At 37.9% G+C, this 14,420-nt stretch overlaps 1 protein-coding gene across 1 annotated transcript in view; it reads left to right on the top strand.

Moving 5' to 3' along the window:
* The first annotated feature begins 748 nt into the window (after positions 1-748).
* Positions 749-14,420, top strand: part of LOC126321991 (chaplin-A-like) — a 142,375-nt gene continuing 128,703 nt past the window's right edge. The window contains exons 1-4 of the mRNA XM_049994246.1: positions 749-800; positions 2,197-2,233; positions 7,786-7,929; positions 8,022-8,127. Coding sequence (XP_049850203.1) covers positions 749-800; positions 2,197-2,233; positions 7,786-7,929; positions 8,022-8,127 — 339 coding nt within the window. The remainder of the gene's footprint in view (positions 801-2,196; positions 2,234-7,785; positions 7,930-8,021; positions 8,128-14,420) is intronic.

The following is a 14,420-nucleotide window of genomic DNA, read 5'->3' on the forward strand; positions in this document are numbered from 1 at the left end:
ATAATTTGTAGTTTCTAATCATGTTTAAATATTGAAATTTCTCTGTGTGCTGCATTTGTATGATGGAGCACACATGTGCTCTCATGGTTCACGTAGAATAAGAAACAATATGGCATTTTGTTTGTGTTGAGACAAGCAACAAACATATTTTGTCCAAAGCTGGACTACAGCATTAATCTGTTTCCAGACATCATTCTACCTATAATGGAGAAAAATTGCAACTGCAGACTCTGCATTATGTAATACCTACCATCCATCCTTCACACCATGTTGTGAATGCCATTGGGACCCTAATTTGCAATGACCTCTTTATTGAACATGTTCACATTAGTCACATTGTGTTTCTGCTATCATAATGTCAGCTTCTATCTCAGACAGCAATGACTACAGAGATACACCTGGCCAAAATACAAAGAAGCTTAAAAATTGTCCACAGCCACTGCTCTGACAGTTACCCAATTAAATGCTCGACTGCACCAAAAATGGAGTACAGATGAATTGTCTGTAGTTCTATCAAACTGTACCCTTATTGATTATTTTAAAGCCTTAAGTTTCAACATTTCCTTTCCTCTCCATGTGATGTAAGACTCACCATTTGCCTGTCACAGAATCCAAATTGACATTGCAGTTGGATTTAGTATAAATGTTTTATTAGATTCTTGCAAAAGTTGTAACAGCAGTACCTGTAAGGATTGCCACACTTATGCATGATAGTTTTGCTGGTTATGCTGCACATCGAAATTGAAATATGGTTCCTTTAGTTGCTGGATATAAAAGTTTGGATGTGTTGGAACTCCCATGTGAGTATGTTGTTTCTTCACTCAGTCACTGTTCCTCTCTGCAGTGTTGCTATGGATATGTGTTAAGCTGTCATAGTATTTTTGCTTTATATGTCACTGATACCAATGTTACGCAGTCCACTTCAAGACAGCTAGACTACCTTCTTTGTAAATTAGACATACATTTCTGCATAGAACCTTAACACTTTCCACAGTGTGAAGTGGCTTCCGCCAATTTGTTCACTATGAAACACACCAGCCTCACTTGTTCTGTGTGTACAGCTACAATTCAGTGAGGCTCATACACTGTTGCCAGTAGTGTCAGACACATTTTTTACAGGACACTGCCAGTGATAGCTATTTGGATGTCTACAGTGCCATATTTCAATCAAGTTTGCAGTCTGCTGTAGCGATGTGAACTGCAGTAGTTATTGACTGCAGTTTTGGGCTAACTGACCATGTGCTAATCAACACACATTATGTAGATTCACATAGAGAGAAAATGGCTATCCAAGACCTAACCAACAATGTACCTTGAACAACCTACCTGCATAAGTAAGAAGCTGCCCAAGAGGGTTGCATGACTGAATAAAATTGAAAACGTGCTTGCTGGCCCTGCATCTTAAGTATCCGTGGGCACATCTTCAACATGTTAAATTTCCTTGATCTAACCTCCGGTGCAGCTATTACTGTGTTGGATTCCAAGATATGGACTCTGATGATGAATTATTCTAACGCAGCAATGTTGTGGGACAGTCTAGTACACCCGTAAATTGACAAATCTCATAAAATCATAGTGTATTGTTGAGGCCAGTGTCCTCCAGTTTTGTAGGTATACAGTCATTACAACAGTTGCAAGAAATTCAAAGTGCTTCAGTCAGCATTCCCACTGGTTGTGTGACCTCTACAGCATCCTATCAACATCACACTGCCAATACACAAGAAAGTGAGTCACCAATGAATTTAAAGTTGTAAGCTGCCACAACTTTGCTATACTACATGGCATATGATTCCGGATTTCTGCCACATTTAACTACAAACTACAATGGCTCAACATTTTGGGATCTGTTTGTGATCAGTAACCTGTAAACTTATAGAACACTGTTAGTATTATACATGACATAATTTCTCCTACCCCCTAACTGAGACAGTCTGTAATTTTATGTTTAAAAAAATTGGTGTTTCTTCACTTGGATCATTATTCACTTTTTGTCAATCTCACTTTAATAAAATTCCACATCCACCTACTTGTCACTGCACCTGATTCCTATCTCCATCATTTCAGTTTAGCAACTTATTAAAACTGAGGTGAGCATGTGCAGTGAGATGACATAGGACTGCCATGTTTCAAGGTGTTTGACTTACACTCAAATTCAGTTGATGTAAAGTTATTCATCTTTGTAAATTTTTTTTGCAGGGTCCGCAGAAGTTACCGATGGCACAGCTATTGGCAGGTGAGTTTTTAGCTTTCTTCAGTAGCATTATTACACTTTAAATTTGCAACTTCAATATTTTCTTATGTGGTAAATTATTTTTCATCATTTCCTTTGACATTAATTCTTCATTGATGATGTGCTACAGTATTTCAGTAAAACAGTTTTTTAAAATTGTATACTTTGACTTAACACTGGATGTTAATTATGTAGTACATACATCATACTGAAAATTGGCAGTGTTATCGTAAATACAAATGATTGGTTACAAATGTGTAGATGCTTTTAAAATGTGTAATGTGGTAGATTGTGAAGGAAATGTGGTCAAAGGGAAAGAAGACAAATTTTTAAGTACCAAATTAACATTTAAAAGTACTCCACTTTAAAGATCAGCAAACATTACAAATTAGCACAATATGTAAGTAGTAATATTTAATTCACAATTCCTTTATTCCATTAACATGGCACATATTGAAATTGTCACCTTGAGATAAATATATTTAAGTATACAACTATCACTCTTCATAGTTGAGCTTCTTAGAAAAACTTGCCTACGTTATTGGGAACTGGAACAAGTTAACCACATTCATGCGAAATGACAGAATGACAATATGAAAATCGAATAGCTACTGCGAACTAAAATACAAAATGACAATTTATAAATAAACCAATAGCAACCAGAATACCAACATGCAAAAAACCCTAGCTACTTGAGCTCCAACCTAATATTTTTAATTTTTTGTGGCTAGGTTTCATAGGGAAAATAAATTTACTTTTAAACGAATTTTTGCCACTTGCCATTGAAACCACTTATTGTAAGCACCATTGTTCTCATTTAGCCCATTTAGCCATTTTAAATTAAAATCTATTAATGCTTTGTGTCAACATAATATTCATAGGTTGACTATTAATCTAAAAGAATGTGTCCACATTAGGTGAGAATTAGGTAATGTACTCCATAAAAATTGTGAAAAAGCAGACTGTATCCTTTGGGTTCTAGGCATATCAACTTGTCTTAGATCACATGTAATGTCACTAACAACAAAAAGCACAAAGATGGGAAAGGCTGACTAAAGGCATGCATTGTTTGCTCACTGTTACCATTATTGGTATCAGCTGCTTAAAGATGTCTCTCATTTGTGCTCCTAACATCTAATGTACCAGCATCACAAAATGTTGATAGGTTCTTTCACTAAGATATGTACAAAAGAAATGAAACTAGTGACAAGGCTGAGGATATATCTATTGGTAGGACATTACATAGAATTACATAGAACATTGTAGAAGTAACTTAAGATGTTTTCCAAAGAAGTGTGTTGGGCCCTTGGTGTTGATGTTGTGTATTAATAATGTTGCAGATATAATTGTTCTTATTTTTTTGGTTTTTTGTTTTTGCCTTTGGGACATCTAATGACCACATGTTAATTTCAATGCTTACTCCTTTGTTCCTCTTTCTTCTTCTTCCAGGTTTCTTTCATCTTCTCACTACCTATCCTTTTTCTCTTCTCAGACCATTATGACCCTGCCCTCTTCTTCCTCCTGCCTTGGAATCCTTCCATTTGCAAAACTTGCTTCTTGAAAATCTGCCTTTCTACTGCACACGTTTCTTGTATTCCTTTTGAAATCTTTCGTAACTTCTTGTATCGATGCTATTGTTGACACTTTGACCCAAAGATACTTAACAATCTGTTTGGTTAACCTGTTGCTGTTCATTCTTCAAAAATGGCCAAAAAATAGCAGTCAACTCTCCTGTAGCAATTCAGTTGTGTTTCCTATGTTGCAGTATACTACTTCTTTACTCCTTAATATCTATACCTCTGGATTTCTTAGCAAACTGAGTGTTTTTCAAGTGATTCATCATTCTAGGACATAAAGTTTGTATAATTAGTAATTCAACAGAAAACATTAACCTTCATAGACTTTTTTCTCCATTTTTGTTAATCCAAATGCATTCTTCAGTGCTCTATTCATTTCTTTGGATAATTCTTCCATTTTCCTGATTTAGCTGTTTTCATTTCTTCTGAAAAATGTTTTACTGTCTCTTTTGTGTTGTTAAGCCTGTCTGTGCCACATTCAATGAATGTTTTCTGTATCTTTTTGTTTTTATTAGGGAGAAGATTCAGGTCAATTTTCGTTAGATAATGATCAGCTTTAATTTCCCATTTTCTTGTTACTATCAAATTTTTTAGTACAAGTTGACATTTACTTCAACTGAATTGTTCTACTAAGATTAATTATTCTTGACCTTCTTCTGGTTGGTTCCTTTATGGGCTAGATATTCTCTTAATATTCTCCACCATTATCACATTACGTGCTTTTGGAATTTTTTATATTGTATTTTCCAAAAGTTCCCAGAGTGCTTTTACTTCACTCATAGTTTTCTTATTGTCATCATTAATTGGAACTTGGCAATTAACAATGGTATCCTGTTTATTTTTCATGTCACTGTGTTAATCAGTTTGAATTGTCACATAATCTTCTAAATTTTTCTTTATATGGAAAACAGTACCAGGTAGTCCTATTTTTTCATAATTTTTAATCCTTTTTTAACCCTAAAATGCCTGTAGTTTTTAAATTCTGTAACATTTTTGACTAAAATACATATTTCTTGTACTGCCAAAAAAAAAATATATGTTACGTTTATGTAGTTGCATTGTCTGAGGTGCCTTGCCCCTTGCCACTGGTGGCGTGGGTCTGTTAGTGAGCTACGCTATCTGTAGTTCTGAATATCATTGTTCACATAGAACTAATAGAGATGCAAAAACAAACCTGAGACAGAACTGAGCAGCACTGAATGCAAGTTCGAAAGAGAAGAGTAAGATCAGCATTATGTTGCTAACAGCAAGTACTATTAATGAATGGAACAGGTTTGTTTCCCAGCAATACATAGCAGGTATAATTTATATTTGCAGTGTTGTGCTGATGAATTCAGTACATCTGAAATACTATGAAATTTTCACCTAGATCTATTTATTATTTGACTAGTTCTTTGAAACCTTCACCAGAAATAGCCTTAGGATGACTTGTGTCTTTGGCTCACATTGCAGCACACTTCCATGTTAGAGTTGTTTATTATATCCAGTATCCCTGAAAGAGCTGTGACAGTGTGGGTTTCCTTACAGATGGGTTGCTTTAAAGAAGTGTTTCCTGAAACACCATAAAGCAAAAGCAGTACATGCGCAATATGTACAGACTAGACATGTTGTTTCTATACACAACCAATCAAAATTAATTCTACACTTCACTGATAAGAAACACCCTACTCCCCCCCCCCCCCCCCCCCCCCAATTTACTTCCACAATGTGTATGCACTGGTTTGTGCCTTACTCCTCACTGAATTGGCTATCTCAAGCTGCAAGATTACTCAGCCATAAATGAGAAGACATTGCTGGATGTACCCAAGAACTATACACAAGTTGAAAGCCTTTGGACTGAAACATTATCTAGATCTATTGAATGAAATTTCTGGCTTCTACTTGAATAGGGCAATGAACAATTGAATAGTGGCAAATGAAAATTTCTTCAGTATTGAAATTCAAACAGTGTTTTCTCATTTTACACATTTGTCCTCCCCTCCCTCCCCTCCCCTCCCTCCCTCCCCTCCCCTCCCTCCCCTCCCTCCCCTCCCTCCCTGTACAAGAGCGACAGTTACAATGTTTCCAAGGCTCCTCTTCTATGTCTCAGAAAGTGTACCAGTTTTTAAAATAACTGCACTTTGGAAACCTATACAACTGCAGGGCAGTGTGGTGACCCACAGAACACCTATTCCCACAGCTGAGCATATAGTTTATCACGCAATGCTGCTGTGACAATGCATATTTTCTCCTGACGTAACTCACCATAAACAAAATGGAAATAAATCTAATAAATCAAATGAACGATATTCGTATGCATCGCAAGTTGTTTTGTGTTACTTTATTCATACTGTATTAGTGACATATTTTTTAAAAATGTCAGTCTTTGTTAAGAGACATCGGTATGTTCATCACTCCTTCAAAGTGGTTTATGTAAGCGTGGTCCATGAAAGTTGTTCCAATGGACACTGTCAAAAAATTTTCTTTTTACACACACCATGTATGTGGCTTTCTATTTCTTAGTAATTCCTTCTAAGATTAGCAGAAGGCTCAATATGGCACTGTGTATGTTAAAAGATGCACATATGCCAGTTGTTGCAGCTATAATTTCAAAATAGTAGAAGAAGCATTTCACTAGAGCAGTAAGTAAGGTTATTAAAAGATGCTTTCCTCTCTCTGTGTGTGTATAGCTGCAGCTGCTGAAAGACGGCGGCAGCTCGAGCAAGAGGACAAGGCTGGAGACGCCAAGCACTCAGTGGGTGAGTAGCAGTGAGAGCCCACAAGGGGAGGCTTGTGAATCAAATGTATCAGGTCACATATTAGTGAACATTAAGATGGTGTGTGCGTCCACCCGTCTCCTTTATAGTGGCATGAACTGTTCTGTTAACACCCAAACCTCTGTGAAGGAATGGCAGCCCATTCTTCCTTGAGAGCCGAACCCAAAGAAGGTAAAGATGTAGGACATTGGGTTTGGAGTGAAGTCACCATTATAACTTGTCCCTAAGATGATCCATTGCTTTCTGGTTGGAACATTGGTGGGCAAGCTCAATGCAGGAATATAACTGTCCACAAAATTTTGCCTCACGATGCTAGTTCATCACAGGGGGCATTGTTGAGCTGATTCAGTCAGTCATTGTGCCTGAACTCTTCCTCTGCTGTAGACAGTAAACTGCTGTCAAATACACATTTTCTAAAGTGTGATAAGGAGGGAACAAGTTAAGAGGAGCAATTGCATACTGTCACACTGCCTTCTTTGCACATCATTGTTGGCACTAATGATGATGGCACGTAAAGTTAACAGTGTTCAGCTAACACAACTCCTTCCATTACATTGGCATAGAGTACAGAATGATTTGTCACTTCGCTCCTAATCCCTTGCTTCCAAATGTCCACTGTGTAGTGGATATTGCTCATTACACGACATTCAGCATTGCTTAATGTTGAGACCAGGAATGTGTGGCTTTCAGAATCAGCCCAGCTTTTGTAACCAGGACTACTGAGTGAGAGTGAAACATAACATAGTCTGGGGAGTATTGATGATACAGAAAAAATACACACTGAGATGAAATCTAAAGTAAATATAATTTCTTATTAAACACACAGCTTATCTGTGTATTTGCAATTGATAAAGTACATACAGTGTCACTTCTTGGTCTCTTGGTTTATCTCTGGTGCCAGGCCCTTTACTCATAAATTATTCCCCATTAAGACTTTCACTACAGTCTGTTCAAGGACCAGTCTGTTTGTCTTCCTGCCTCACCTCCCTACAGGGAGCCCAGTAAGGAACTGCCTTGCCCCATCTGCCACCCACACTCATAGTAACACATCCAACCTATTGTGGATGATCCATGCCCAGGTAGCCATAACATTAGAACTTCATTGCAACACAGAAGTCACATGATAGCGTTGGGTAAGTGAACCAGCTTCCTATTGCAAGCAACATAAAAATAGTCCTGATGTGATGTAAGGTTGAAATTAGTATGAGAATCATTCTTCAAGGAGCAAGTTGAGCACTGCAAGTTGTACTGGTGATGTCCTAGAGTCCAATGTTGTTGTTGTGCCCAGAGGAAATGTTGTGACTGTAACAGCAGCCAATGAAGGGGTGGTACAGGCAGAATTACAACAGAATGAAGAAATGAAGAGGTACAAGACAGAGACAAGATAAAACAAGTAATAATAAGGTAATGAATCAAAGAACATGCAAGAACAAAAATGTAGAGTCATCTGCAACTCAGAGGAAATGGAAACTGTTTTGGTCATGAAGCAAAACCATACAAAAAGTGTGCAGAAGCACTAGAACTCAGAGGTGAAGGCTACCCAATGGAACAGAAGACACTGGAAGTAAGTTCCCAGGGACAAAGCAGTAATGAAAAAAGCACAAGAAGAGAGATGTTCCCGAGTATCCAAGAGGAATAGAGTTTCATTGCAGCACAGGTTGTATGTGACAACACACAGCAAATGAAACAGCTCTCTAGTGAAGGCAAGGTAGAGATTATCCTGATCCACTTTAAGATTGTCCCTAATATGAGTACTATTCTTGAAGCTTCCAGTTCAGCACTCTGTAACAACTGACAATCATTGTTTTAGGCACATTTGGTGTATGTTGCACTGGAAATGACAATATTGTGGGCTGCATTCTTAGTAATATAATCATGGCACTCAGAAGTAGATAATTGATGTCAAGTTTAGGACTTCGGTTGGCTGGTGAGCCACTGCACAGTGACATATGAACACTGTGCAGTGGTGGTATACTGGAAAGTTGTCCAGTATCACATGGCCCCTGTACAGAAACTGTGCAGTGGCTGTCTGGGCAAGATTAACAGCACTGAGTTTCAGGCCTCTTAACATGCCAGCAACAGACAGCCCTGCATTGTGTGACAGAAGGCAGGATAATAAGGCACCACAGAGATGCTACACAACCCACATCCACATCATTCTTATTATGTCTCCTACTCCATACTGTCATTGTATCCATCAGTTTTTCATCCTACATCACCACTACAAATACAGCACCTTATCTCATCTACCATTCATTCTCCTGACTTCGTGTACCCAGCTGTAAATAAGGAAAAGAGGGTCGCATTGTATGTGTTACGATGTGGCAATTTTACTGCATGAACAGCAAAAATATAGTATGTTATAAACAATTTTGCTATTACTTTGTGTTGGGTAACCCTGAGAGAAATTTATGATAATTTGAATGATGAGTGAAGTTATCTGCAAGTCACTAAGTGCTCTTAATGTCAAATACTGGCTAAATATAATTTTGGCGTATGCCTGCAGTTAGTGAGGCTGCATATACAGTCATACACACAGTTCCTAACTTTTACACATGCCACAGTGAGTTAATCCTGTAACATAAAGTTGTATGTTTTTGTAAGCATATTACTAAAGGATTTTACATATTAAAATTTTGTCAACTACTTAAATCGTTGACAGTAAAATTTTATTTGTCCCAGTCAGTCTTCAGATAGCCAGCCTGCAACTGAAATAAAGTTCTGGCTTTCTGGAACAAGGTTAGTAATTATCACTATTGTCCATAATTCAGTAGATTAGATGCTCAGTAATTTACTGATCAGTAGGCACTCTAATAAATTGAAATAATTGATTCTGTTCTTTATCCTGTAATGTTGAAACAATCTTTGTGTATCACTTGTTTGCTTTTTACTTATGCATTTAAGTATTTTTTTTATATTGACTCGAATTTTTTTCTGTCAATCATGTTCAGGTGTTCTCTCTCCTATTAATGAAGAGCGTGAAATTGAAGAGGGGACTCTAGAGACCAGTGGAACAAGGGTAAGTTTCACCACTGGCAGAAAGTTAATTTTGTGGCATGTAATTAACACCATCCTCCTTCCTGGACTCATTCCAGGGCGCTCACAACTTTCACCAGCTCAGGGCTTTGAGCAATTACAATACTTCCCACAGGTTACTGACTTAATTAATCAAGTAAACTCCTTTCTTCATATCCTATTCATCTCCATTCCATTCTAATTACATCTCCCATGCTGGTTTGTTTCCTGACCCCACAAACTCTTTAACCTCTATTGCACTGGTTACTGAAATGCTATCTCAAGTCTAAATTATCTGCTAAATGATCCAAAACATTTCTCAAAGACCAGTCACATACTGGCTATTAATTTACAACAAGCAACTCTCCTTAAAAATTAATGCTGTGTTGTGTGTGAGTGGTTATTAACCTGAATCTTAATGAGAGTTAAACTTCATCTTCATGTAATTGCATATTTCACAGTGATCACAGATGTAGGGGGAAGGCATATCACTGACCCAGAATGAGACAATATGGAATAAAAAGTATCAGGACTGGACCACGCAAAAATTGGGACTTTGAATGGATGCTGATAACCATGCAATTGAGTGCCTCCCTAACCAGATATCTTTATCATGGAATAAATCACTCAAATCATCACGTACTATGAAGGACAATAAAGCAACTATCATTATCCCACCTTGCAGAAATGCTGCATGAATCTGTACAAGATTTCATGTACAAGATGGGATGTTTCTAAAGTGATTAAAAGTTTAAATGCACCATTTCAACTAAAAAATGACTTTCTGGTGGTGACCATTGTTCATCAGTACTGTAGACATTAGACTGTGAGATCCATAATTTTACCAGAGTGATAGGTTACATCATAGTTGATACTCATTAAATACGACAAATGATCATCTTAGAAAATGGCACATACTGCTTACTGTTGTCTAACAAAGTGGGGGGGGGGGGGGGGGTGTAAGGTGTGAACTGACGACTCCAGAAATTATAGGGATAATTATACCAGTATCAGTGTGGCTTTAGACTATCTATGTATGCAGACAAAGCAAGCTCCTGGAAACTACTGAAATGTCTCAAGGTTGGTGGCTGCAAAAATGCATCCAGTTTGTCTTCAGAAAAGTGTATTTCATGACCTTCTGTGGACTTGATAAAGAAGGCATCAATAATCGTTAAAGAGACAGTTTTCCAAGGTCCTATTTTTATTAGAGGGAAAAATTAGATAAGTTCTAAGAAACCTTGGAAAAAATCTTCTCTTTGTCTCATTAGCTGATAGTAGAGGGAGCTGTGAAGGTCAAATACAGGTAAGGCTAAAAGTCTTAAATTTTATAGTCACTGTAATGTGTTAAATAACTTTGTCAAATCAGCAATTTCTCTTGATTTTTTTTTATCTGATGAGCCTAAATATCAAGCCCCTCTTGTCCTACGTTATAACTTGCTACTTTTCGCATATGCTGCAATTGCTCTCCTATTACTGTGCCATCCCCCCTTCCCCTCCCTCTCTCCCAAGAACCATGGACCTTGCCATTGCCTCAGCGATACAGATAGCCGTACCCTAGGTGCAACCACAATGGAGGGGTATCTGTTGAGAGGACTGACAAACATGTGGTTCCTGAAGAGGGGCAGCAGCCTTTTCAGTAGTTTCATGGTTAATAGTCTGGATGATTTTCAGATCTGGCCTTGCAACATTAATCAAAACAACCTTGCTGTGCTGGTACTGCGAATGGATGAAAGCAAGGGGAAACCACAGCTGTAATTTTTCCCAAGGGCATGCAGCTTTACTGTATGGTTAAATGATGATGGCGTCCTCTTGGGCAAAATATTCCAGAGGTAAAATAATCCCCCATTTGGATCTCCGGGCGGGGACTACTCAAGAGAATGATGTTTCAGGAAAAAGAAAACTGGCATTCTACGGATTGGAGTGTGGAATGTCAGATCTAGCAGATAGGTTAGAAAATCTAAAAAGGGAAATGGATAGATTGAAGTTCTATATAGTTGGGAATTAGTAATGATCGGTGTCAGGTGGAACAAGACTTTTGGTCAGGCGAATACAGAGTTATAAATTCAAAATCAACTACAGGTAATGCAGGAGTAGGTTTAATAATGAATTAAAAAAAATTAATAGTAATTTGTGACTGGAATTCGAGTGTAGGAAAAGGGAGAGAAGGAAACGTAGTAGGTGAATATGGATTGGGGCTAAGAAATGAAAGAGGGAGCCGTCTGGTAGAATTTTGTGCAGAGCACAACTTAATCATAGCTAACACTTGGTTCAAGAATCATAAAAGAAGGTTGTATACATGGAAGAAGCCTGGAGATACTAGAAGGTATCAGATAAATTATATCATGGTAAGACAGAGATTTAGGAACCAGTTTTTAAATTTTAAGACATTTCCAGGGGCAGATGTGGGCACTGACCACAATCTATTAGTTATGAGCTGTAGATTAAAACTGAAGAAACTGCAAATGTTGGGAATTTAAGGAGATGGGACCTGGATAATCTGACTAAACTTGAGGTCGTACAGAGTTTCAGGGAGAACATAAGGGAACAATTGACAGGAATGGGGGAAAGAAATACAGTAGAAGAAGAATGGGTAGCTTTGAGAGATGAAGTAGTGAAGGCAGCAGAGGATCAGATAGGTAAAAAGACAAGCGCTAGTATAAACACTTGGGTAACAGAAGAAATATTGAATTTAATTGATGATGGGGGAAAATATAAAAATGCAGTAAATGAAGCAGGCAAAAAGGAATACAAACGTCTCAAAAATGAGATAAACAGGAAGTGCAAAATGGCAAAGCAGGCATGGCTAGAGGACAAATGTATAGATGTAGAGGCTTATCTCACTAGGGGTAAGATAGATACTGCCTACAGGAAAATTAAAGAGACCTTTGGAGAAAATAGAACCACTTGTATGGGTATCAAGAGCTCAGATGGAATCCCAGTTCTAAGCAAGAAGGGAAAGAAGAAAGATGGAAGGAGTATGAAGAGGGTCTATAAAATGGTGATGTACTTGAAGACAATATTATGGAAATGGTAGAGGATGTAGATGAAGATGAAATAGGAGATACGATACTGCCTGAAGAGTTTGACAGAACACTGAAAGACCTGAATCGAAACAAGGCCCCCGGAGTAGACAACATTTCATAAGAACTACTGATGGCCTTCGGAGAGCCAGTCCTGACAGAATTCCACCATCTGGTGAGCAAGATTTATGAGACAGACGAAATACCCTCAGACTTCAAGAAGAATATAATAATTCCAATTCCTAAGAAAGCAGTTGCTGAGAGATGTGAAAATTACCAAACAATCAGTTTAATAAGTCACAGATGCAAAATACTAATGCAAATTCTTTACAGATGAATGGAAAAACTGGTAGAAGCTGACCTTGATGAAGATCAGTTTAGATTCCCTAGAAACGTTGGAACACTTGAGTCAATACTGACCCTATGACTTATCTTAGAGGAAAGAATAAGGAAAGGCAAACATAGGTTTCTAGCATTTGTAGACTTGGAGAAAGCTTTTGACAATTTTGAGTGGAATACTCTTTCAAATTCTGAAAGTGGCAGAGGTAAAATACAGTGCGTGAAACACTATTTACAATTTGAACAGGAACCAGATATCAATTATAATAGTTGAGGGTCATGAAAGTGGAGCAGTGGTTGGGAAGGTGTGTGAGAGGATTGTATCCTGTCCTCGATGTTATTTAATCTGTTTATTGAGCAAGCATTAATGGAAACAAAAGAAAAGTTGGGAATAGGTATTAAAATCCTTGGAGAAGAAATAAAAACTTCGAGGTTCACCGATGACATTGTAATTTGGTCAGACAGCAAAGGACTTGGAAGAGCAGTTGAATGGAATGGACAGTGTCTTGAAAGGAGGATATAAGATAAACATCAACAAAAGCAAAATGAGGATAAGGGAATGTAGTCGAATGAAGTCGGGTGATGCTGAGGGAATTAGATTAGGAAATGAGACACTTAAAGTACTAAAGGAGTTTTGCTGTTTGGGGAGCAAAATAACTGATTATGGTTGATGTAGAGGGGATAGAAAATGTAGACTGGCAATGGCAAGGAAAGCGTTTCTGAAGAAGAGAAGTTTGTTAACATCGAGTATTGATTTAAGTGTCTGGAAGTTGTTTCTGAAAGTATTTGTATGAAGCGTAGCCATGTATGGAAGTGAAACATGGACGATAACTAGTTTAGATAAGAATAGAATAGAAGCTTTCGAAATGTGGTGCTACAGAAGAATGCTGAAGATTAGATGGGTAGATCATACAACTAATGAGGAGGTATTGAATAGGATTGGGGAGAAGAGAAGTTTATGGCACAACTTGACTAGAAGAAGGGATCGGTTGGTAGGACATGTTCTGAGGCATCAAGGGATCACCAATTTGGTATTGGAGGGCTGCATGGAGGGTAAAAATTGTAGAGGGAGACCAAGAGATGAATACACAAAACACATACCGAAGGATGTAAGTTTCAGTAGGTACTAGGGAGATGAAGTAGCTTGCACAGGATAGAGTTGCATGGAGAGCTTCATCAAACCAGTCTCAGGACTGAAGACCACAGCAACAACATACTGTGCCCACAATGTTCCTTCTATGTAATTCCAAAATTGCACCCTCTTTGGCTTAGAGAATGTTTCTTCCTTCTTGGTCTATATCTACGTCTACACCCATACTCTGCAAGCCACCTGACGGTGTGTAGTGGAGGGAAGGTTTTGGCTGAATCTGCATGCTGCTTCATTCCAGTATGGCGCAGTACTGTCGTGGGAAAAATTTGTCACATATTAATCTGCAAAATTTCGTCTCAACTATAATCTTATTACTTTTGTCACTATTTGACT

The sequence above is a fragment of the Schistocerca gregaria genome, unplaced genomic scaffold, assembly GCF_023897955.1.
Source record: "Schistocerca gregaria isolate iqSchGreg1 unplaced genomic scaffold, iqSchGreg1.2 ptg000784l, whole genome shotgun sequence".
Lineage (NCBI taxonomy): Eukaryota > Metazoa > Arthropoda > Insecta > Orthoptera > Acrididae > Schistocerca > Schistocerca gregaria.